The following is a 26,860-nucleotide window of genomic DNA, read 5'->3' as shown; positions in this document are numbered from 1 at the left end:
CAACAACCCAGGCTTGCATTGATATACCTATAATGTTAATGTAAATATGATTAAACATGATTTTCAGATATTTCGTGGCAAGCCAATCTATCCTGCGCAACTCTACGCCTCGTGCCAGTGACTATGTACTCGTATAAATCTGTATCTCATTGTCCCAGACAAAAGACCGTGTCAAGGCGAGAAGGTAGCATGGCGCGTGTACCACATCTCGTTAGTCGTCACGTGCACGGAATAAACAGTTAGGGCAGCACGGAAATAATTTTAATTTTTCCATAGTGTAATCAACTTCCAACGTACCCTTAAAGAACACAGAAGGTCTGTTTTCACAAGTTAAAGTATTTATTTTTGTGTGCCTAGTAAGACGAATTCCAAAATAAAAAATTGATTTGAATTCACAAATTTCAAATCGATTTAAAAGTGGTGGGAAATTAATATTTGAACATTGATATTGACTTCAGTTGTATTATTTATCAGGTAAAGTGGGTAATAATGTTATAAAACCAATTGAAATTTTCATACAGAGAAATAAAGTATGAATATTATTTTTTGTATTTATCGGCTGGAATTACGTAGTTAACAGTTCAAAAATAGTTGAAATATTTGGATAAGGAAAATTTTATTAAAAGAAGTTCCTTCTATTCATACGTAGTCAATAAAAAGAGAGGAATTTTGGAAAATATTTTCTAACGCTAATGTATCTAAACGATTGACAACTTTAAGTTAAAAAATGATGCAACCTGAAATCGGCAAAGGCTAATTTATTAATCTCTACATTTTTACGATATCCGTATGTTATTAACTGTTTAGAAAGACCAAAAGGCAGTCTACCTGTCTGTCTGTCTATATGAGCCATAACTTTTTCGAATCGTTATGTGTATGCCTTCGATACGCTGTTATGTAGATGCATTTCTGTAAAGAATGGCTGTAGACAATATTATGAGACAGCTTTTTATTAAAAAGCAAACAAGATTTTTCCGGAAATTTGCAATCGTTCAGTGATATAAAAATGAACGATTTATTTATTACTCGTTAGAAGAAAATGGAAAATTATTATTGATTCAATATAAAAATGTCACATGGATTTCAAGATCAATATTCATAATACTAGCAAGAATATCGGCCCATATTTAACAAAGTGAGGAACGAAACAATTTTATAAAGCGATGATTACATTTTTAATTCAATGTAAACAGAAAAACGGCAATCACTTGCTAAGTTTAATTCATTAGAGAAAGAACAGTTTCAAAGGGCCCATTAATTAAACACCTTTATCTGGAGTATAACTGTTTTATAGCTGTCGTGCTCTAGATGAAATAACCGTATTTTCTTTACGCTGCAGATTTTCTTAATCCGTTTGAATCGAATTTAATTATCCTAGAATCTCCTTTATACGTTATTCCATGTTCTTATACACAATTTACTTAAACTATTATTGTAGTAAGTTTGTTTGGACGTTTCAAATACTTTTCGTTGAATTTTGTAAAAATTTAATTAAAATTTAGATAGACCATTTTTATATCAATGAATCTAATATAATGTGAGCCTAAAATGTTATGTTTAGTCTGAAATTTTAGAGAGATATCGCTTGAAACTAAATCATTTCAGTGTTTTTGTTTAATCACTATAAAATATACAGCCTCACATTGACAAATGTTTTCTTAGTATTTATGCGAAAGTTGAATTAGACAGATATAGTTATTTGAATCATTGTTTTCGATGCACTTTTAAAGTTTGCAGATATATGTTTAGGGCACATGGGGTATAAATGTATGTTTCAATGAAGAGTATACATAGTAATTTTTTAAGAAATATTCTGAACCTATAAAGATTTTAGTTCCTTATTTTTGATCATACAGTTTTAGAACAAATAAGTTATCCTTCAACCAATGGGAATTGTTTCTTAACTGCTAACCCCTAATTGAGATATTGGCAAGTGATGTTTTGAAGAGTAAAAATAAATTTGCTCTAATAATAAAATTACTGCAAATGTTGCAGTTACTTCAACAACAAACATAGTTTTTATAGTTGTTGTTTGTAACTATATAAATGGCAGTTCAGCAGTTGCAACATATTAGTGTTCTCAACATAAATTTCTGTGCGAATAAGTTATATTTGTACATATAAATATGAAACTATGGTTTTAACTAACCGTAACGATATATGATACAATACGTAAAACTTATTTTATGTAATCGTAACAATGCAATAGAAAATGGGACATAATAATTCTATATCGAGACACGTCTTAGCGATGACCGCGGCGTAAATGAATATCGGTCGAGACGCTTAGCGGTGACCGCGGCGCAAATGAATATCGGTCGAGACGCTTAGCGGTGACCGCGGTGTAAATGAATATCGGTCGAGACGCTTAGCGGTGACCGCGGCGTAAATGAATATCGGTCGAGACGCTTAGCGGTGACCGCGGCGTAAATGAATATCGGTCGAGACGCTTAGCGGTGACCGCGGCGCAAATGAATATCGGTCGAGACGCTTAGCGGTGACCGCGGCGTAAATGAACATCGGTCGAGACGCTTAGCGGTGACCGCGGTGTAAATGAATATCGGTCGAGACGCTTAGCGGTGACCGCGGCGTAAATGAATATCGGTCGAGACGCTTAGCGGTGACCGCGGTGTAAATGAATATCGGTCGAGACGCTTAGCGGTGACCGCGGCGCAAATGAACATCGGTCGAGACGCTTAGCGGTGACCGCGGCGTAAATGAATATCGGTCGAGACGCTTAGCGGTGACCGCGGCGCAAATGAATATCGGTCGAGACGCTTAGCGGTGACCGCGGCGTAAATGAATATCGGTCGAGACGCTTAGCGGTGACCGCGGCGTAACATGAATATCGGTCGAGACGCTTAGCGGTGACCGCGGCGTAAATGAATATCGGTCGAGACGGTTAGCGGTGACCGCGGCGTAAATGAATATCGGTCGAGACGCTTAGCGGTGACTGCGGCGTAAATTAATATAGGTCGAGACGCTTTCGAATTTGCACACGACGTAGAAGTTAACAGGATACTGCATTCACAGAAATATATATTTAAACACATCACTTCATATATTTACAGTTAAGAAGATAAGAAAGCGAAGCGAGTCCTCACTTTGTTTAAATTATCAAGATTATTATGATGTGAGAATCCTCCAAACAGACTCGCCTTGGAGGAATCGTACTTTGCTTGTCTCTTTAAATATAAAAATAGTGATCTGACAACCAAAAATTGTTCATATTCATACAATATGTGTCACACATTGCAAATTATCTTTACCATATGCATTTGTTGCAAATTATTTTTATGAGATAAATAAAGTTTATTTATAAAAAAATTAAAGTACGATTTTTAAATACTTTTAACAGGAACCTGCACGCTTGCGCACGCGTGCGCACCCGAAACACACGCAAACATCTGAACATACATAGATTCTTGTGAATAACCGAAGAGAGGATGGAGAGAATTTAAATTAAAAAACAGAAGAATGGAAGAGGATGTGTTTTGTTATTTGGATAGTTAAATGGGTTATGAGTGGACCAGTATAACCTGTATATTGCAGAGAGCGGCGACATCAGACGAGCCATCACTGTGTAGAGCAATAAACCACGGCGCAGTGCACACGGGACGTAATGTGATCATGTGTTCTGTTAATGCACCCTGCGCCGACTATATCTGCATCTCTTGCTCACTAATATTGTGTATTGTCTTTATGGAAGTGTCGGGTGGATTCACTATTTCATCTGGTCTCGTCACAACAACAACACTGTATGTATTCATCTCCCTTGTATACAGTCACACCCTGTAGTTGTGTGACAATACAGTTTGTATTTACTTTTAAGTTGTATCGATAATGGCGAGAATAATTGACTTAAAGTGGTTAACTTTTGTTATAAAGCAATATATATATGTTTGTTTATTTATTGGCAGAGCGTTAGCTGGGAGGACCTGTTAGCTCTCTGACTATCGCAATTTATCGAAAATCATTTATATATAGATTTAAAAGTTAAAAAGTAGTATGAAGTAATATCTGGACTAAAGGATATCTAAAAACTTAATCATCTGTATTTACTAAACAATTTGCTTGAAACGAAATGTTTACAATCATGAACACAAGTGTACTTTAACATGTATAATACAAGCCATGAACACAACACAACAAAGTCATAACAGTGAATATGCTTATAAAAAAATCTGAAGTAAACAAGATAAAGTAGTGTTAACAACACAAATAATATGGTTTGCTTGATCTGCTTGCATTAACATAACACTATACACTATTTTACATCTACTCATTGACCTGGAAAATACGTTTTATGTTTCTTCGTATATCTGTTTGTTAGTAGTTAGCAAGATATCTTGAGGACGAAACGTTCCAAAAGCATGCAATTCCTATAGATAATTTAATTTCTATGTGTGCAAGATTGAGTTTGATTGTGTTCCAGATAATGTGTGCAAGATTGAGTTTGATTGTGTTCCAGATAATTTAATTTCTATGTGTGCAAGATTGAGTTTGATTGTGTTCCAGATAATTTAATTTCTATGTGTGCAAGATTGAGTTTGATTGTGTTCCAGATAATTTAATTTCTATGTGTGCAAGATTGAGTTTGATTGTGTTCCATGTCGATTTATAGAATTTGGTTGAATGTTACTAAAGCTTATCAATAAGGAGGACCCCTGGGTCGAATTGAGCTATAGACTAGAAATTTTAGAATTTAATTATTACATAAACATCGGATGCCTACATAAGATCGATTTGGTGATGTTGCAAGTCCCCCATGGGAATTTTCTGGCCTTTAGCACAACCTAACTCTCCGCAGGACGTCTCGAGATCAGAGTGTGTTGTAAACTTGAAATCTTGAATGATCATTCACTTGTACATAGGCAAAATCAAATCCATTGACGAAGCATATAAGTCTATTGTATTTGGCTAAGCGTTAGTGAAGCCTTATTACTTAAGGGGTATCGCGAACAAATTGACCTATAGGCTTGTGATTTGAATGAAACTTAATTTATGAATATAAAATATCAAGTTTGATGATGGTGCATGTCCCGCAGGGTATTTAGTTGAGCATAGTAAAGTTTTTTTGTGAGTGAAAATAGCTCTCTGTTTACCTCTTTCGTTTTATAGCATTTCTACAATTCCAACAATATTCATCATGTTACAACAGGACCCTATCACTCGAAATCAAATTGTCTTGTTGAGAGATATTTGCATACTTTCATAAAACGGTACTTCAGAAGCTGATGGAATGATTCTGAATAAGAGACTTAATACATTTTTGCTCAAATACCGGATTACTACACGTCAGACAACAGTCGGGACACTGGCTGAAATGCTCTATTGTCGACAAATGAAATAAAAACTAAGTCTTATAAAACCCGATGTAATGGCTGATATTGATGAGAAATCCTGATGGATCCTACCATGAGAGTACTGTGGTTAAGAGAACTTGATCTGTATCTTGGTTAAGGAAGAGGGGGCAGAGTTGAGGCGACATGCTGGTCACATAAGAAACTGAAAAGCAAAACCACTTGAATAAATACTCTCTGCCTCAAAGTGGAGGAGTGACACTTTATTTCAAACAATTATTGATTGCATATTGTACATTTTGTGCTGATGACAGGATTAAAACCGTCTAAAGTAAAGTTTATTTTACTGCCACTATCTAATGTGTCAATACCAGTAAGCTGGTGTCCGCGTGGCATTTCGTATCATGAATATATGTATCATGTAGTTATCTCGTCTCTTCCTAAATGTAGTTAAAGAAAAACTAGGAATGTCTATCATATAAGAGTATAAAACGGATGATCTAATGGATGCAATTATAGAATTTCGTTTCGAAAGGAGCACAATTTTAGTTACAAATCTTAGAAAACTTTTGAAATGGACAGAGCTGTTTATATTTTTATGAAAACAACGTTCAATATTACATAAACGATAATATAAAATCTATAAGACTGTATTATTTAAAATTAGGATATTTATATTAATATGTGAGAAAAGCTAATGTGTACCTTGCCTCGAGTGAGCTTAAAATAAAACAGAAATCCAGCACATTATTTACAATACATTGACTGTTTTCATTCATTAAACGCCGTGTATTCATTTCTAATACAAAACCTCTTCTTGTGTTCTGAAGAATTGTCACCACCATTAAAATTTCCCTAATACTCAATCAGTAGCTACAAGTGGATCAAACTTCACTTCTGAGACATGAATTAAAGGTAAAATAATAATAAAGATCCTACATTTCTCTAGATGAATTATAGATTGTACAGAGCTTATATATTGATATATACACACACGATATTAATACGAGTACTTCTATCTACAGGATTAGTTTTAAAAGATCCTCTCTTTATAAATCGATACTGAAACACTGAATAATTTGATAGCAAATATTTTAATATTGTAGAGCTGACATTTTTTGTCGATAACTCAGACCTGAAAACTTATATAGGTTACAGGATGTTACGCTATAGGTTGCAAAACTTCAGGAAATGGTAGTACACAAAGAAACAGGCAAAAATGCAAACGAAAATATGCCCTATATCGATTAGTTTATACCCTATGTTTGTCTATATGACTCACGAAGTGATGGTGGCTGCCATCCATAAGCAAAAAGGGCAATGCGAGCTCGGTCCTCGGAGCCATTTAATGTCCCCGGTCAACGAGATAGGCTTCCCGAAAGAGATGCAAAACAAATGTTGCTTAAATGTGACCAAATATTCCTTTTTTGAATTACTGTGGACGATCGTTAATTGGTAAAACCCAACTGAGAGGTTTCCAGGAAATGATTTGTAAAACTTACTAAAACAGTACAATATTGCTAAAATTTTAATTTTTTGTTATTGAAGTAATTCCACGTATGAAAAGTGTAGAGGTTGAGGTAAACTTACATGAGGTGACCGGGGTTCATTTTTTACCTGTAGCCTGTTGGTGCTAGTTCGGTAAGACTCCGAAAGTAGTGCTAGTAATTGTATAATTGTACTCACTTTTTGATTTGTTGATAGTGTTTCACTCTTAACACCAAAATATCCGCTTAGATAAATAAATAAATAATATATTTACGAGGCAGGAGGACTCCACACCATGTGTCGCGTAACAGGCTTAGCTAAGGTGCATGCAACAAAATTAGTTATCATCTTGAAACGTGATATGATAATATTGATTGTTCCTGTATTTTAAGACGGTAAGAAAAGTAATTGTACGTATTTGGTCTTTGTTATCTCTACTGGCTTATGAAATACAAACATTAAACTAAAAACACGCATAGACTGATGAAAGATAGGTGAAAGAAAGAAAAAAGTCGCATTTAGTTTTTAGCTCCTCTTGATCCATGGAACAATATTGTAAAGTTTGTGTAGAGAATTTTGTTACACTCTATATAGTATATCAATGAATAAAAATGATTGACCATTTATTTTATATTATATTATCGAGCATATACGATATTTAGTATTTTGGAATTAGCGCAATGTGTTACATGACAAAAAACTTCACGTTTTCGGAAAACTAAAGAGGTTATCACGACGTGAGAGCGTGATAAAAAATTTAAAAAACGACTTTTACCATTGAGTCTAAATTCTTTTGTTAATTTTTTACTCTATGTATGCTATACGCATTTACACGGGTCATTACAACTGGAGGGCGAATTCGACTAAATAACCGTTATTTCTAAGTACATAATATCACGTTAATTGCAACAGCGTTGTTGAGCAAAGAATATAATTATTTTTATATTGCATTAAATTTAATAACGGAAGTGACTGACAAGCCACGCGACGAGAACAGATGCTGTCTGCAGAAGCAGCTTCGCAACTAAACTCATTATCCGGCCACACCGTCGCGTCGCCCGCGCTGATTGGTGCAGGTAATAACTTCACAGGTGCGGCGGAATATCAATGGCAGGCGACACAATTATTGAGCTGCGTCGCAACCTTTATTTTCCACGACTGAAAGCTGTTGAAGTTGTTTATAACATTGTTTACTACGGCGCACCTCACTGCTATTTTCCTCCAAGTGGAATGTTTGAAAATATACGACGGAACTCTTGTAAATACATTATTAAAAAGAGTACGGACAATCATCTGGTTTTATCAATATAAGAACAATCTTAAACTCAAAATACTTACGTTCTTACGCTCTTATGGTCTTAAAACCATGGTAGATGATTTATTTTGAAGATAATTTTAATTAATACGCGTCGATACACTATTTAAGGTTTCCAACATTTTTATTTTTAAAGAACAATGAAAAATCGTTTGGATGCATATCCATTATTTGTTGAATTGAATTCTACGATCATTAATTATTTGAGGTTTAATATTGGTCTTAGGGGGTAGAACTCCAGGACTTTAGCTTCCTTAAGAGAGGTTTCAAGACATTGTTCATTCATTGTTTTTCTGTAGTTGAAAAGCATCTAGACATAAACAACGTAAGCAACACACTCATCTTCAAATATGCCATAAACTGCGCACACGCAATATACATCAATATATGTTCTTAATTTCTTTTGTGTTCTTAAAAATGTATATATTATAAAAAAGGTATCTTTAAGGAATAAGAAGTTCCTTGAATACAATTATAACGAATATGCATAGAAAACTACTTACGATTTCCAACGTTTTTATTAGATTTTCAGAAACAAAGTTCAAAATGTTTTGTACCTCACGTGTAGATACCCAATACATTTAGGTTTATAACAAAACATCTTATTTACATGATATACGTCGTTTGTAACTCCACGATCATTTGAAAGGCCGTAAAAGTGATTTAGGTTTAACACTCATTGTTGGGGTAAAACGGAAGAACTATAGCTAACTCTTAAGGAGGTTTAAAGACATTACTGACTTCATTGTTAGTGCTTTGTAGTCGAAAAGCATCTACACAATCATATACAATTTTAGTAACTTTCCTACTCAAGTACTTTTGTAATCACCTGCGCACAACAGAACATATATTAATCTTTTTATTTGATTTCTTTTGAATTATTATAAAGGTATATACTATCAAAAATCTAATGTTCATGTTTAAGAAAATAAGAAGTTAAGCCAGTAGGCTAAACATTTAGATCTGATTTCTTTAGTTACCATGTTACGTGCCTATTTTAATTTGGACGAATTATTTTGACATAATACAAACGCGAATTTGAATACCTTGGATGGGAAACTTTTTTTGGAAAAATATAAAAATTATTGTACACTAAGTTAGGGGCTTTTACGACGTATAGCAAAAGTTGCTTCTAAAAAATACAGTTTCTTTAAAAGCCTTGTAACAGGCGATGTATATTGATACAAAACAAACACTCTTAAAACGACAAAACGTATAGAAACTGATTATTACATATATAAATTATCGACATAAACTGTCAGATACAAAAATAATTGAATCGTAAAAAGGGATATGTGGTGTAGTGGTAGCATACTCGCCCTTGCAAGTGAGAGAAAAAAATCACAATTAAACAAGTAAATTTGGGATTCAATCTTTATCATAATTATAAAAAAAGTCATGATGTATTGAAAATATATTCAAATATATGATAGTTCACTTGCAGGTTAATCTTTTCAATAATCATTCAATCATCTTTACAATCTTAGACTTAAAAGTTACAGTATATTTTATTAATGGCGCATGTATGTACAGGGTTAAAGTTGTTCTAAGTGTTCTTTAAACCTTTTGAAATGTTAGTATTTTCGTTATGTAATTATTAATTCTGTACCCCATAAGCACAATATCAAAATTTTGATCGGAATCGGAGAGTGAAAATACTTTATATAAAGTATTACTTAGACGAGAGAACAAAAATAAAAGTATATTTCTGCAATATACGAATTCGTATAGTATTGTAAACGTATTTTACAATTATTTAATATAATTTAAACGAAAAAAGCGTAATGACCCGTCGCGGCGTAAAAAATACTACATGAAGTATTTGAAACAAGATTTATTACCACGGGATAGTGTAATAAAATGCAAGCAGTTAAACACGCGTTCGTACGTCAATATTTTATTTTTGTTTTTTTTTTGCAAATGAGAAGTAATTCTTTATTTTAATTCACTTTTATTCTTTATTCTGCCCGTCCTTATTGCCACTGGCACGCATGATGATATTACTTATCAAACGGTATAAGATGGAGGATCGGTACAGTACAAGGTCGGTAATAATGAAAAATGTGCAACGGTTCCAGACAAAATTTGAACCTGCGTTATCTCTTATCTAAAGTTAAACGTCTAGAGCACGGCGCCCACTGCGACCGGCCCGACCCGGACCGACCTTTTATACGCTGTCGATATGCATGCAATCAAATGGACACCGCCCACTGCGACTAGCCAAGCCGGCCCTGGGACGGACTCGGCACCAGCACTATTGCTCGCCAACCGAGGCCAAACAAGCCGGGCCGAGTTAGGCTGGGCAGGGCCGGTCATAGTGGGCGTAGAAAGGCCGCAGTGGTCCGGGCAGGGCTGGCTAGGCCGGTCGCAATGCATTAGTCCGCTCGGCTATCGGATCTTCCTAATTCTAGCACAGTGGTGTTATAATTATTATTAAAAACAAAATATACATACAACGTATAATGTACAATTTAAATTCTATAAATTCCATTTTAATAAACCTAAAAATCGATATAAATAACATTATATCTATTGTACTAAAGAATAATCTATACGTAGTGTCATTTGCAAAATTCTGAGAATATTCATTGTTTACTGCGCTTGTTCCCATTAATCTATGACCTATATTGCAAGAGAATGAAAGTTGCGTTAAACACCGTCATGTTCATGACTATGCAATCACTTCAGGTTTTTAAACACAACAATAATTTCTTGTTTTACCTAACATTGATCCAGTTTCCACCTATTTGTGATATACATATTCATCCAGAGCGCGTATTACAGAATCTGGGTTAGCGGCAATGTGTGTGCCGCGTTGTGGCGAAATATAAGCGTTTTTGTGTCGGAACTTTGCATTGAAGTACAGTCGTTATGGAAGAAGGTTTAATCAGGACCACGTGGGCAAAACTAAAACCAGGATTCACGTCACAGAATACTCACTGTGTGGGACAGAAAATTAGCTGTAAAATTTGCTGAGATGGTGCATTAGTAGATTGATTTGGCTACAATGTATGTTCAACTCAGCATTTTCCAGACTAAGTAAAAGAGATCGTAGGAAACGTCATAGCGATCGTAAGCATTCCTTAGATACGCGAGGAATGAGGAGATATCCTAAGCATGACACCAGTTCCAAATCTTTAAATTTTTGGTTGGGATAAAAATTTCTTAAATTAAAAAATTACAGTCCTATAAAATAACTTTTCTGAAATCGTTATATAATTTTATTCCTTCAGGAAAATCAGTAATTCAATTGTAATTGGATATTTTTTGACGGTTACCTTATTTATTTATTTATAAATTTTCTCCTTATTACATTATACAATAAATTGTATATTAAAACTTATAATCTTGGGCATATAGAACAAATGTGCAAAAAAGGCAAAAAAATTTTTAAAAATCTAGGAAAAACGTAATTTCCATTAGTCATACATAATTAACAAATACTAAGTGTAAAAAATATAATTATTTTAGGTTAATATTATATTTGGCCTTTTTACAAGTCGATCTAAATTATTTCTGTAAATACGTAAAATCCTTCGTGGAAGGACGCAAACTAATTTTGATGAACCCATCTCCTTATAAAACAGGGCACCACCTATGTTAAAGTATGAAGAATAATGAGTTAAAACCTTTAATGTGAAGATAAAGCAAGCATGATGATGTGGTTTATAAACTTGAAACAGATATTAATTTTGGTCTGTTATTTCTGAGATTTAGGTGTTGTGTATGGTGTTGGGTCTATATGCCGTTGGTGGAGGAACCCTAAAGTTGAAGCTAAGTTAGCTGATAGTAAGTAGCATGTAAATATGTCTATTCGTATGTGATGTTCCGAATTTGAATTGAAATTTTCCTCTGAGTTAATTATCCTTTTTTGCAACAAGTAATTTATTTTATCTTGTGGACAATGACATAATTGGGCATTATATGAATACTACATCGAAAGTATCACTATAATATGTACCTTTAGCCTCATTGCTGAGGCTGCATTTAAAAATATTACCTTTTATACTATATTATTAGTTAATATAATTATTATTAGAGTATTTTTATTAGTTTCGTCTATAAAGTCTCTGTTCTTAAATTATCAGCGTGAAATATATGTTATATATTGTTTAGTTAGCAGTATCTGTAGAAATTGAGTTTTTGCAAACAACTTCTATATTAGTCCTCTTGTCTAATTAAGGTTATGTGTACTGTACGGACACTTTAATAGATTGCTATCAAAAGCATAAAACATTTGAAACGGAATGTTTATAGATCAAAGTCAGCACAAGTTGGCATATAAAAATATTATATGATGAGTCTGAAATTAGCTCCACACGGTTACTGGCAGAAACTGAGTAATTCACTTTCCGGATAGCTGTAAAGAAAACTTAAAAGTGTGCGTTTTTAAGTAAACAAACTGAATGATCGACTTTTAATTTGGATTTTAAACTATGTATTCTTTAAATTCTGTATGAAAACATTCGTGTGAATACAAATTTGTGTTTAATGTGTAAACATAAAAGGATATGGGCGTACCAAACCGTAATGAACTGGCTTCATTATTTGGTCACAAGGTGTTTCGTATGTCATGTTGACAATTCTCGTAGTTTCTCCAAGTAAACCTTCTGTTGACTCTTCCTACTACCCAAGTTTCGTTCAGTAAACATGAAAACTTAAATTAAGGAACCAGAACCTTCCTTTTATCCTTCCCTAACCTATCGCATACCATTTTACTCTCAGTTTATTTATAAATGTCGTGCTGTTTATTTGTTCTAAATGTATTTCTCTCTCTTAATTATTCGGCTTATTAATAAAGTACAGCAGTCTCTATAAATGATATATAATCAACTCTTACTTAATGATTCAATCTTATAAAACGCGGGTCTGAAACGCACACCTTGACCTAGTCAGAAGTACCGGCATGACAACTGATAACACGGCCAAGGTCACTGATAACAGCGTGTTCAGGCAGGGCCGAGGTCGGTAAACAGAATGAATCAACACGGCTGTGGATGAGGTTAAGGCAATTATCACCATTATCTGGCGAGGGTGTGCGCTTCGATACCAGGAACTCGTCCATGTACAAATTATAAATTGTGTTTGAAAACAAGGACGAAATTTGACGGCCATTCTTGTAATCAAAAAACGCTTTAAATTTGGCATGTGGTTGTATTTCGTTACTTCCGCTGAAAATATGTTTCTAGAATGTTGTGCTATGTTGAAATCCTCTAGATTTATTTAAAAAAGATACGTCACGTAATAGCTACTATCTGCACACAATTTTTGTAGGCTGCCGTCAGTGAGAGGCAGCTTAGAAAACGCACCGAAGGTTCAACGATAGTCCGCTGAGATGGCCGGAAGTTTTAGTGTCAGCCAGTTATGAACCATTCGATAAGACAACAGTTGGGAGCTATAAATAGTTTCTAATCAAAGTTCAGAAGTTAAAGTATCCCAGAAAAAGGTTTTGGAGACAGATAACAGAATTTTTAATATTACTTCAAAAGAGAATGGTCTCTGGTCTGGAATGACCTCTAACTATACAAAGTATGACAGATAAGATTGTTTCAATACACGTGATTAGTATATACAAGCTAAAAGCAATATTTTTGCAAAAGAAGCTATAGCCTTTTTTACTGAAGCTTAACATTCATTTAATGAAAACTGTATTATAGCTTATACAAAGTATGTACACTATGATAAAAATAAACATTATACAAGCGTAATGAAATCCATATTTATATTCATTAGCGAACAGTATATTACTAATGTTTAAAATATTAATAAAATCATCCAAGAAAAATGACATATATAGGGCAATACAGATTGCACCTGTCAAATGTTTGCTCATGATTAAATTACATGTCACGTTATTTAAACCAAATTTACAATAAAAAAAATTGTTCTAAGGCAATTGTAATGACTCATTTCCATTCTTCTTTGGACATTTAAAGACAACCACGTTTGTCCTATCACGTTTTTTTTATTAACTCTGTGAAATACATCCAAATTTGTTTAAGGAATAGATCCAATTCCTTGTAACAGCTTAAAATAATGATCATCTTTTTTAATGGAACATGAATTAATTTTTCTGTAGCTGATGTATGTTAACCAAGTTAAATTTTTACCTTTAATATTTTAAACTTTACCTTTCCATAATGTTTATATGAGATTACTGTCATAATTAGTATTTGTATAAATATTTATGTTATCATAATATTAAAAAAACTTCAAGAAAGAGGTGTCCGTGTTGACTTCACCTGCACTGTAAGCGAGAAACACACTAGTATAAACAGAACACCCTTTCTCATAATTTTGTACTTTCTGGGAAGTTTTGGATTTAATGTAGGACAGAGTGGTAGCGAACGTTAAAGAAAGCTTAAAACTGTTTTTAGCTTCCTAAGAGTTTTTCAGTAGGCTATTTCTTGGTACATTGCTGACCGCTGAGAGACTGCCGAATAGCAGGGGGATTGGAGTGGCCATCCCAACCATTCAATTCGAATGATGTTTGAATGGTAGTATGAAAGCCCAATTTAACTACCACTAAATATGTGAATTTTGCAGTACAGTTCATATAATCATAAACTTCAATAAAGGAAATTATTACTATTATTGGCTGAGCGTTAACGAAACTTATCACCCAAGGGGGCTAGAAAAATTTTATTTCTGTCTGTTACGATTGACAATAAACTGACCTACAGAATTGAAATTTTGCAATGAAACTTCATTTATACATACACAAGAATTGGACAAATAAAGAAAAAGAATATGATGGTGTGTATGCAACTACGGAATTTGGCTTAGCGTCATTAAAGCTTATTACTCAGTAGGCTGACACAATTACATTTTTATTTTCCAATCTCCCGGCAATGAACACTTCTTTCTATATGATGTGTCTGTCTGTCTTGTGAATTAAATAAGCGATGGACTTTAAATTTTGCATGCAATATCAGCGAAGACTGTTACGGGAGATGAGATGTAGCGTAGCCTTACCTTCTTATGATTAGGGAATGTGAAGACTAAAATATTGAATATTCACGAAACCTTATTTAAACAGAAGATATGTTAAAGACTAATAGTTAAAAAAAAGAAAAAAAACAGAAATGATAAGTCACAGAATCTCTTAAGATCACCGTTTACACATTCAACGCCAGCTGATGGTCAGACCTAGGGTTATCATTGATGGGATATAGAACATGTCTAGCGAATTATGTTTACTGGCCTATTTACTAATCTCAGTGGGACAGATGTATATAGGATTTTACCATCTTTGATTTAGAATCTCATCCAATTAGAAAAGTAAATACTTAGGCTGTTTTCGGTGTGGTACCCAACTAGTACCATGACATACTCACCACTACAGACCATAAAATTAGGCTTCCTCGGTAACCTAATTTAAGAATCCAATATCTCAAATTCGTCTATTAGAACACTGAATACGGAAAATTTAAATCATTTATGAAATCACTACGCTAACGCTATATCTATATCTCTGTAAACGCTGGAGTAACAAGTTAGAGGAGAATATCCATACTGTTATATAAAAATCTAAATGGTATCTGTCTGTGTCTTTGTGTTTATGTGTTACTTAATCACGTAAAAACTACTGAACGACAGTATTGAGACTTTACATGGATACTCCAAGAGTCCATTGGTTAAGACTCCATTGGTACTCCATTGGTTAAGACTCCTTATTCCTATTTAGAAATCCCTCCGGACTACGCCCCACTGGTCTCGAAAAATCTCCTTTTTGCTTAATCAGCACATAGTAAATGTGTTTTGTATTCATCTGCTCTTAGACCTTTAGACCTTTTAGACAAACTCAACTATGACATCAGATATATCTTAGATCGGAATGAACTACGACGACCATAGGTATACATTTTTGACCTAAATAGGCTTCTCAGACCTGTGTACTTGTATATACTCGTATTCTTGATTGGAGCATCATATAAAAATCAATTTCCGTTTCAAAATTACATAGAGCCCCACCATTCGTTACATCATGACTGTGTTAACTAGAAACCTAAAAACATCAAATTTAGGATTCCTTTACCATTGCTTAAAATAGTTTCAGTGTTACCGAAATCGTTTATCATGAAATATTGGAGAGAAATTCATGGAATTTCACAGTACTTATCAAAGATTTTCATTTTCCGCTTTGAGATACTTAAAATCTGTTCTTTAAACTTAATCTAAATGGATCAGAAGGTACGAATATATTTCAGCGATTATCGCCTAGCTTAGAATGCCATATAGAAGGAATATGCCCACGATGTACTCGTTTTTAGTTAGAAATTATCTGCTAGTATAAATGAATTCTAACACCATTTTGCACAAAAACTGAAGACTCCAGGAACGAGGAAGGCCCTTTAGTATAGACCCCGAGGTCTTGTGTATAGATCTTCTAAGACCCAGCGGTGTGGTATAAGACTCGCCTCCTGAAAATAATTGAATCTTCTACCCCTAATTATAACGGACGGTCTGAGATGGAGAACTTGCATGGATCCTATTTTTGTGTCTAATCAGTTGTTACAACAACCACGATAACACTTTCTACAATTTATATTAATACATATTTGTTTCTTGCAATGGATTTAAACAGTTTTATCAAGAATTAAAGACGGTGCGCAACTAAACATAAACATCCTCCAGCTGCTTACCCACATAGACTGAGAAGTGACGGAAAGTAACAAATTACCCGAAAGAGAGTGACTGACATCTGCAATGCTAATGGGGTTGCAACACGGAGAAGAAGGGCAGCAGCAGAGGTAGCGACGGAACTGCTCCTGACCCATATAACAAGGATGGTACAAGGCTGGTATCCCGCCACGTGACATGTCCCGGAGTATATAGTCGTGTGGGTGGCTGCCTCCTCAGTCTGTACCTGTGTCATAGTGTGCTATCAACATGCGTGTCATGTGTATCAGTGTGGCGTCCGTGTGTCTTCTGGCACTTCTGCAGAGATTTGCCATAGGCGCTTCTGTTACCCGGGACTTGGAGGTTTGTCACATCTCTTCTCGCGCCACCTACATTTTAATTTACTTTCTGTTAAATAGTTATGCTCTATGTATGCTTTTAATCTTTAATGACTTACAAAGGATATAAAATCATCAGAGTAAAAAAGGGGTATGTGACAACATGGTTATGACTTTTTTTACCATGCTGAACCAAAATGAAATTGTACTATTAAAATGCTTTTAGAATCGTATTTATAAAAATTTAAAATCGAAAAATTCCACTCGCATATACACCATTTACAGTATAATGAGAAATTACATTTAAATCACTATTTAACAAGATTTGTCAGTATCCATTTACCTGTCACACTACTGAGTGTAAACATTTTGGACAATACCCAGTTAAAGTATGACAAATATGTGCTTTATGAACATATAATTAATTATTTATCTTATATTTACATTACACTGCGTAAAACATCAAAATAAATATAACTAATAATTGAATTCATATAAGGATACATTAAAGACAAATCATTAACTACTTTTTTATTATTTATATTCATAGAATGGATGATACAATAAAATTTAACTTTTATATAAAAAGATAACGTACTTCAGAACAAAAAAAATAATAAGGCTATATAAAGTGTTTTCAAAGAGAAATTTCTCCCAATATAAAATTTTAGTAATGATATAATTTTAAAAATGTGAAAAATATGCCCAATTTAAGAAATATACAAAGGATTAAGATTATAATTATTCGGAATTCGGAATTTGTAGTTTTGAGCATGACGTTAATTAATATTTAATACTAAGGAGGTAATGAAGACAATTAAAAATAAACCATTTATTGTTATAAATAATATAGAAACTAGCACAACAGCTGTTGTTGAATAATTTAGATCAATATCGTATTTTCTGCTTTGTATTTAGTTTTTTATCTACTTGATGCAATATTCAACAAAATAATCATCAAATTGGTGTTCAATACTTCGCATCAAATTTAATATGTTTGAGTAGAATTAATCATTATCAGAACCTGAACTTCACCGCCAAATGTGCATGTATATCTAAATCTTTTATAGTTATAATGCAGTGTTTAATAAGAAAATGATATAATTAGGAAATAATATACAAGTAAGGGTAATATTGCAAGTCATAGCTTGGTTATCTTTACAGTTGGAAAATTGGGTATAAGCCAGTGAACTAAACAAATACTTCAAATGATGGATAGAACGGAGTATAATTTCCGCTAAAACTTTAAAATGGCTTTGTTGAAAATAAAAAAAAAATGAAAAACATTCCTGATTTACAAACATTTATTGTTTTCGTAAAAAAGGCTTTTCGATGCACTTTTTAAAATAATTATATTTCAGACACAACAGAACACGCAAAACAGAATATGCACAACAGAATATTGATTCATTACGTTATTCAGGGATATTTATGTTTTCTATTTAATTTATAAAACTTTCAATTTAAATCAATTGCCTTTTATATACAAGAGAAGTTCTTACTTTTTAACTTACCACAAGTAGACGAAACGAGTCCCTGACTGAAGGAAGTCTTAGGCTTCAAACGGTCGCCTAAAACAGGAAACGGTAGTAGTGGTAATTTGCATGAACAAGGCATTTAATAGTCACATAAATGTAAAAGTAGTATTAGTAAAAATACTGTCTTAAGTTACTGAAGTTACCTAATGTTATTTTCTGTTCAAGCAGGACGTGCCGCGGACAAGGAGCTCAGCTTTAGAAAGCTTAAGCAATGACACTACACCTTGTAATTGCGGTAAGTCACCAATTTAACGTTTAAATTAGATTTTAATACCAATTTATGGAGGTAAATATTGTTTGACAGAGAAGTTAAAACATGTCAAACATTCAACCAAGAAGTTTATTTAAGTTATTCTAAACTAGTCATAAGGAATTCTAATTGAATTCAACTACACCAATATTGTAATGTAAAAACACACAAATAACTGCTCTTTGTTAATTTCGTTTTAGAAATACTTAACTCTAAACACTTAAATAGTAGGATGTTAAACGAAACAGGAATATATAAATTTGTCATTAACATTGATAATGAGAATATTAAATAAAAAGTGAAATTGAAAAAAAAGGTATTCTGTCATGTAATATGTGCCTAACCCTTTTACGTCTTGTGTGTGTACAGTGTGTGGGCAGTATGGTCGGAATATGCGGATCGTGGGAGGGACAGAGGCGGAGGCACACGAGTTCCCCTGGATAGTCCTACTATCCTACAGGGGCAAGTTCTACTGTGGCGGGACTCTCATCACAACCAAACATGTCCTTACAGCCGCCCACTGCACCCAACAGTGAGTAGAACTTAGAATTGCTAGAATATTTATTGATCAGACTGAAAATACATACGTATACATTTCACAATCGATTGTTATAAACTCAGAGGTCCATCACATTTAATCTGGAAAGCTAAATTAGGAAGTTATTCAATCCCCGTATCACAGTCTCTCACAGTTTAAATATTTAACCCCACCCAACCCAATAGAGTATCAACCATCCATATTCGGAAAATTCAGACTATTTGATATAATTTTTAAAAGGTCAAAATCAGTTCTTTTCATCGTTATTAATAAAAAAGCTCCAATTCAGTGTGAAATGAATCTGCCACCACAGTAAGAAAGACACTATCTACTGTTGATGGTGTCTTTAAAAGAGTTGTTTTAGTTATTTTTAAGTAGTCCATACTCAATAACAGGCTAACATGATGCGAGTCTGCGCATGGCTAACATCAAAGTAACCTGTTAGGTAATAAATATTTGGTATAAATATTACATTACAAAAATTTATACATTTTATAAACATGTCTAGTTTGGATCATGTTTAAAATAAATTTAATAAAAAGTTTTTGGCATAAAAATCAATTTGAAATACAAATTTAATTAATTATGACCATGAAGCATAAAATAATTAAAATTAAATAATGAAGTAAATTATTGACACTCATTAATTAGGCTAATTAATAATATATTAAGTAAAAATTAAATTAATTTTAATTATTCATCAGTATATAATGCGTAATACATTTTTCATAAGCGAACTGACTGCAAATTGGTATAACAAATTCAATAATATCACGTTATGATTTTGTTAAGTCATTTTATTTACTGTGACAGTATCTCTGAATTATTATTTTTATTCTCTCCCTAAACTTTCAGCCGGTACTAACAGTACTAGACAAATTATAATTCTTCTAAATATTTTGTCTTATTCATTCAATAAATATGCCAATATACTTTACTATTATCTAGCGAAAATTCTATACAAATAAGTAATAACGTAATACACAACTGTGTATTGGATTTAGGCTCATAATGTACGAATGTTAAGCGTACTGACCCAATATTCTGAAAGCACAGAATTCCAAGCACATGTTCATGGGTTGCTGCACTCTAGTTAATGTAAATCCTAAACTGAACAAATTTTAACACGTTTATTGATTGTAATTTTGTATCTAAAGGAAAAGAAATAATCTTGCCACCATTGTTGTAGAGTTTATTTATTTAAACAAATACACATTTTGGGGTGTAATTTAGTGGTATGATTGTGTTTGTATTCCAACTAATTTGTAAAGGCCAAATAGAAAATTCAAATGTAAATAGATATTAAAAAAATTACAAACTACAGAGAACACCCAAAGAAATTGGTCTCAGAAATTCCACCCTGCAAAAGTGTCTAAATCTGTCATTTTGAGTATCAAATAAGTAACTAGTTTGTCCATCTTCCTCACCTAGCTTGTGTAACTCAAATATGGACTCAGCTGTTGCTCCTAATCACTGATTCCTGATTGTGTAGATATCTATTCAAATAATTTCCAAAAAATCTCTATACTTACCAGATCATCATGTTTTACGTGAGTTTTCCGCATAAAGCTCTAAATTAAAACTATTCTTCAAAATCGGGCAAAATACAACCTTAGTATAAAATTATTAATAAGTAATGGTATCTTGAGATATCAGCTATGTTATTTTGATAAAATGTCATTCTATTCGTTATTTAACTTATCTCCCAGATGGATCTGTAACACTCTGGCACACTAAATTCTGCAAAATCTGCCCCTCCCTAGATTTTAGTGGAAATCTTCCCGCATAGATTCTTAAACACTCTCTAATTTCTAGCTCATCATTTTTATTTGAGTTTCCACATATTTACAGAATGTACTTGAATATATTTGGGATCTTTTAGATTAAATTATAAAATAAAACGATTCCACTAAATGGGACCAAATTAAATCTTAACACAATTGTGGAGTTTGTTTTCAGATGTATCTATAACACCATGGCACATTAGATTCTGCACATTCTGTCCCTATCTAGATTTTGGTAGAAATTTCCCTGCATAGAATTTAGCTGCAATGAAAACACTCTTCATGTTCAAGGATCCGCAAAGAACACGTGACAGTGACGATCGGAGAACACAATCGTAACAACTCGACCGAGAAGCTGCAGACACGGAAAGTTGTCCGTATGACACCCCACAAGGGGTTCACTATGCTCACCTTCGACAACGACATTGCCATCCTCGAGCTGGATTCTCCTGTGACCTTGTACAAGACCTCGGTACGAACCGCCTGTCTTCCCAACTCAGGTAATTTTCAGTTAAAGAACTAATGGATGTGGACAAAAACCAAACTTTTCTGAAGAATTATTTCTTCTCATCATCATTTTTATCATTATATAACTCTGAAATATCCACATTAAATTCAGTGACAAAGAAGGATACTCTTACGTCTATTATTTTTTTCTAGAAAAGGACAAGCCTAAATACTTTAAAACAACAAATGCTAGATATTCAATACTGTATACTTGTTAATAGAGAAGCACTTAAACTACCATTATACTCTGTGTGCAAAGTTCAGAACTAACTTTACATCTCTTTGGATGGATTGGATTGTGGAAGCTCTCTCCATAAATGCTCGAACAGTATACAGTAACTTTTGTGAATACGGAGTACAAATTGTTTATAGCGAACTAGGAATATTATCTTATGCTGTTGTACTTCGTCCAACAACGAATCGCTCTAGTAATGTGCATTGGTCCTGGCTTCTTGAATGCGTTTGATAATTTTTAAATTACTTGGTATAGAGTTAATTATTAATATCGACTTAGAAAGGGTATATATAAATTATTATTTACATTTGTGACATATGTGATAAAGACAGCTTTGTAATAATACTACTTTAAGCCCATAACTTAAACTAGCAACTAAATTGTGTCTTTAACCTGATTGAGCAAATATTTTTAAAGTTAAGCAATTTCATATCACCAATCGCAATTACCATAACGTAGCATCCTCGACATTTCGTATTTTAAGGGAGGATGTGCATTTCGTATTGCTGTTCCCTGATGCGGAGAATGTGTTCCATAGTATGGCTTTATTGCAGATGACGAAGACTACACGGGCCGGAGTGCCACTGTAGCTGGCTGGGGAAGATTGGCTGAGAGGAAGAAGACCTCAGAGCTTCTGCGCAAGGTTGACGTGCCCATCCTGTCAGAATCCGAGTGCAAGAGTAAGGGCTACCCTGACAGCAAGATCACCGAAAACATGATCTGCGCTGGCTACACTGACGGCAAGAAAGACGCCTGTCAGGTAAATTGATCTATCTGTATTACTTGATCAGCTTTAGGATTTCCTGATTATCACAAATTCTTAGAACCCTAAAGAATATGTATGGAGTGGGGGTTGAGATGATCATTACCAAGTTGTGATTGATCCTTAGGGAGAGAATAAGAAGAGATTACCATCGTTGCTTAGAAAAATCTAATAAATATTGAAATTGAACATAAATCATAAAGTTTCATTACTTATCGCGATGCAATTCTTACGGAAACGATATTAATGAATTTGATATTTAAATAATATACGAGTATGATACGATCGAAGTACTTTATGGCAGAGTATTTAAAAAAAGAATACTTAAATTAAGATGTAATGGGACTGCCAACTGAGTAATAAGACTTCTCTGTGAACATACTTCCATTTAGTGTAACATATTTTATACTCCATTTCTTGAATAAAACAGCAGTTCTAAAAAACTAAATCTCTTCACTTTAGCTTTAAAAAAAAGATTTAAATAAACCTAGTTTTGAAAAACAGTGCAAATTTCCAACTACGAAAAGTCACAAAAAGACTTCCGGCACAAGCTCTTTAGAATCTGATAGGTTGCAGCACTAATGCTATCGTCACTTGACTTAATGACTGCGATACCGCATATATAGATCCTTGAATTTGTTTGTTTAAAAGCGGAAAATCTGTTATATCTCACCACAAAGCATTCTTAACCATAAACAACATTTTAACAATCAAATACATTCATATTTTAAAATTTAAGGGATTTATTATATAAAATATTCTCACAAATGTTCCTCCCCAGGATTTCTGATACGATCCTAAAGTATTAGGAAATAGTTTTATGATAAAATTATACAGTTGACAGAAATCAACAAAGGTGCAAGGTCTGTATATTGCAAACATTTTATAAAACTCTCATATAAGGTTAATAACATTTGTCACAGTAATTTGTCACAAATTAGCTTTGATAAACTGTGAAATTATTTACTATCGAAATCTTATAGTGAAATTATTTACTATTGAAATCTTACTTTGAAATTATTTACTATCAAATCTTACTGTAAAATTTTCTTGAAACGTAATGATGAACAATATATCAGTTTACTCAATATACTAATTATAAATAAGAAATAAATTTCAAAAATACTCTGAAACAGTTAATTTTAATTGGAGTTTTCGACTAAAATTTACTGAAAGTCGAATAAAGACTTGTTTTAACGTTCAGTATATCCTTACTGAGTTTCTCAAAGAATAAATTAATACTGGCTAGTTGTGGTTTTTAAACAGAATTGCTAATCTTGGTACAATGCCATTATTCAGTCATTGACCACATGAAGTTGTCACTCTAATAACATAGTTGATGATTTATTGGAATTTCCAGAGAAAGCCGCGCATTTTAACGGATGTGAGATGATTAGTTTTGTGTCGAGGAAAGAAATGCATCGTAGTGATTACTTCAGGTACTTAGTAGAAGCTTCTCTCTGTGCGCACATTTCTAGCAACTAAGGACATAAATTAATTATCTCGGTGGGTGTTTTACTCGACAAGCCACAAACACAGTACGATTCGTGACATTATGCTAAGTGTCACTAAAATTTATGTAAACGTATTCAGTTGGCTGTGTATTAATAATACTTACGTGTTACAGGGAGACAGTGGCGGCCCTCTGCATGCTATGGACGCTAAGAACGTCACGGAAGTTATTGGTAAGTCTTTTATATTCCCTTTTTGTACTGCTTAATTTGTATTCGGTGCACCTTGTAACCTTAATGATTAATTTCAGTTATCCCATTGTCTTTCGGCGTCTGCATTACTCTGGGGTAAAGTATGTCAAACAGGAACTGTCTTATAAATACCAAGGACGAAGTTGAGATCTGATAAGACTTATGTTTGAAATCATGCTAGACCTACTGAAATGCGAGATTTCGAACGTATATATTTTAAGCGAGGAGTGGAAGTAATTAAATGACATTTCGTATCATCCTAGCATAACGCAAATGCCTTTAAAACTTTTTGGATAATAATCACGCAAAAGCAGGCTGGTTCGCATCTTAGATTATCATTTAAGGGTCCTTATTAGTTAGTATCTTCAATTCGAATTCGAATCTCAGCATGAGCATGGCATTTAATTCGAAACTAAAAAACGTTTATCAGAGCCTAGCCTAAAGTAATCTGATGAATATTTTCTGGAAATATTTTAGAAAATTATCCATCCCCCCTGAAGGGTACGATGGTTCCTCTTCTAAACAGCTATTCTCAAAAACAGTATCTTTGCTCCCCTGGAGAGACCAATTGGAATCTTTGCTGTACAAAAATTAGAATGTATTGGTACACAGTATCAACTACTATTGTAATACCACGGCATACACCAGTGACCCCTGGAGTACGATATGTTCGTCACAGACTTACAAGACACCTGGAAACAAGTCCTTCTTTACTTTGATATTTTGCAGGAATCGTCTCCTGGGGCAGAGGCTGTGCGCGTCCCAACTTCCCCGGAATATACACGCGGGTAGCCAGGTACATCCCATGGATCGACGAGCGGCTGGGAGGAGAGTGCCGCTGTACTCGCAGACCCGGTAACCGCACCAGGACTCCCCGTGACGACTTGGAGGACGAATCTCAGGACTCCTTCAAGATCCTGTAGACAGTGGTCCAAGGTCCTCCGTCTTCTAGTCAATCCTTCGTGCGACCCACCTACATCTCATCATGTGATTTAATCAGTATCATATTGACATTCTGTCGAATTTAACCGTCTTCCATAAGATACAAGTAGTGTATCGTAATTATTAATTTCAGTTATCCCACTGTCTTTCGGCTATTTGTACAGTAGCTTTTTGTTTCGTAGCATTTCTTCTGCATCAGAATAAATCTCCCATTTCACTTAGCATAAGCAATTATCTTTAAAGATATATAGAATTGTATCTGAAATCTAGCTAGTTTATATATACCATTACTTATATTCGAAGTATTGAGGCATTATTGTACTAAGTAGCGAATTTGTAAAGATTGAATATAGATTTGAAATCATTTCATTACAGTAAAATGTTCTATGCATCGTAGTTTTATGTAACAGTATATAAATATTTATAAAGTAAACTCATCATCAGTCATTTTATTATAATTGTATACTTGAAATACTGGTATACTTTATTTCCATGAAAATGCATATGCATTACTGAAATAAATAATTTTATTTTCGTTCGTAACATTGTTAGTTTAAAAATCGTGTAAATATTTTGAAACTTGACAATCTACTTGTACACTATGTGTATCATTCCTGTGTATATTAGTACAAAACAATAGCGAAGGTGTTTTATTCGTGAAAACATGGTATTGCCATTACAGTGCAGTTTTCTCTGTATATAAATGAGGAATTATAATTATCCACCGAATAATTTACATAGTAATTATTGTGATAATAGGATAGGAACGCAATTATATGCTGTAGTGGTTACACGTATACAGTGTTAACTAATGAGTACGTCCCATGTAAAAGTTGTGATTAGTATTGGGAGACTGCTGCAGACGGAATTCATTAACAGTAGAAAGTATCGATAGAATGTTGAATAATATTATTAGTTTGCTATTGTGCTATTGTTTTAGTGGTTTAAACTTAGATTTACATTAACTAGCTTTTTTAAGAGCATAGATTTACGGCATTGTTCCATACTTAAGTAAAACTATTTTGTTGATTGAGTTTTAAACTGCAAAAAATATATTGATTTTGTCAAATGTACCTGGTTTGAATTAATAAAATTTTCATTAAGAATGACCAATATTGCTTCATTTTACATACCAAGATAAGTCAGATGAATAAACATAGATAATCTAATGGATACGATTATAGAAATTCGTTTGGACAGCAATACAATTTTAGTTACAAATCCTAGAAGACTTTGAATCGGCGTGAGGCGTTTATATTTTTATGAAAATAGCATATAATAGTAATATTTTATTCGTATAAATTATTATAAAAACTAAAACCTTTATTATTTAAAATCAGGATATTTATGCTAATTTGTGAGAGAAGGGAATGTGTGGCTTGCCTTGAGTGCGCTGTAAATAAAATAGAAATCCAGCACATTATTTACAATACATTGATTATTTTCACTCATTAAATGTCGTGTATACATTTCTATCACGGAACCTCGGTGCTCTATAGAATTGACCCCACCATTAACATTTCTTTAATACTCT

At 33.5% G+C, this 26,860-nt stretch overlaps 1 protein-coding gene across 1 annotated transcript; it reads left to right on the top strand.

Annotated features, from left to right (window-relative positions):
- The first annotated feature begins 18,753 nt into the window (after nucleotides 1-18,753).
- LOC124363946 (trypsin 3A1-like) lies at nucleotides 18,754-26,435 on the top strand. Its single transcript, XM_046819216.1, has 6 exons — nucleotides 18,754-18,839; nucleotides 19,224-19,386; nucleotides 21,468-21,676; nucleotides 22,473-22,678; nucleotides 24,309-24,366; nucleotides 25,114-26,435. Exons 2-6 carry the CDS (start codon nucleotides 19,247-19,249, stop codon nucleotides 25,305-25,307), a joined length of 807 nt encoding a protein of 268 aa, XP_046675172.1. The 5' UTR covers nucleotides 18,754-18,839; nucleotides 19,224-19,246; the 3' UTR covers nucleotides 25,308-26,435.
- Nucleotides 26,436-26,860: the final 425 nt, after the last annotated feature.

The sequence above is a fragment of the Homalodisca vitripennis genome, chromosome 5 (genome assembly GCF_021130785.1).
Source record: "Homalodisca vitripennis isolate AUS2020 chromosome 5, UT_GWSS_2.1, whole genome shotgun sequence".
In the NCBI taxonomy this organism is placed as follows: Eukaryota; Metazoa; Arthropoda; class Insecta; order Hemiptera; family Cicadellidae; genus Homalodisca; species Homalodisca vitripennis.
Note: the sequence above shows the minus strand (reverse complement) of the source record. Positions and strands in the feature narration are given on the sequence as shown.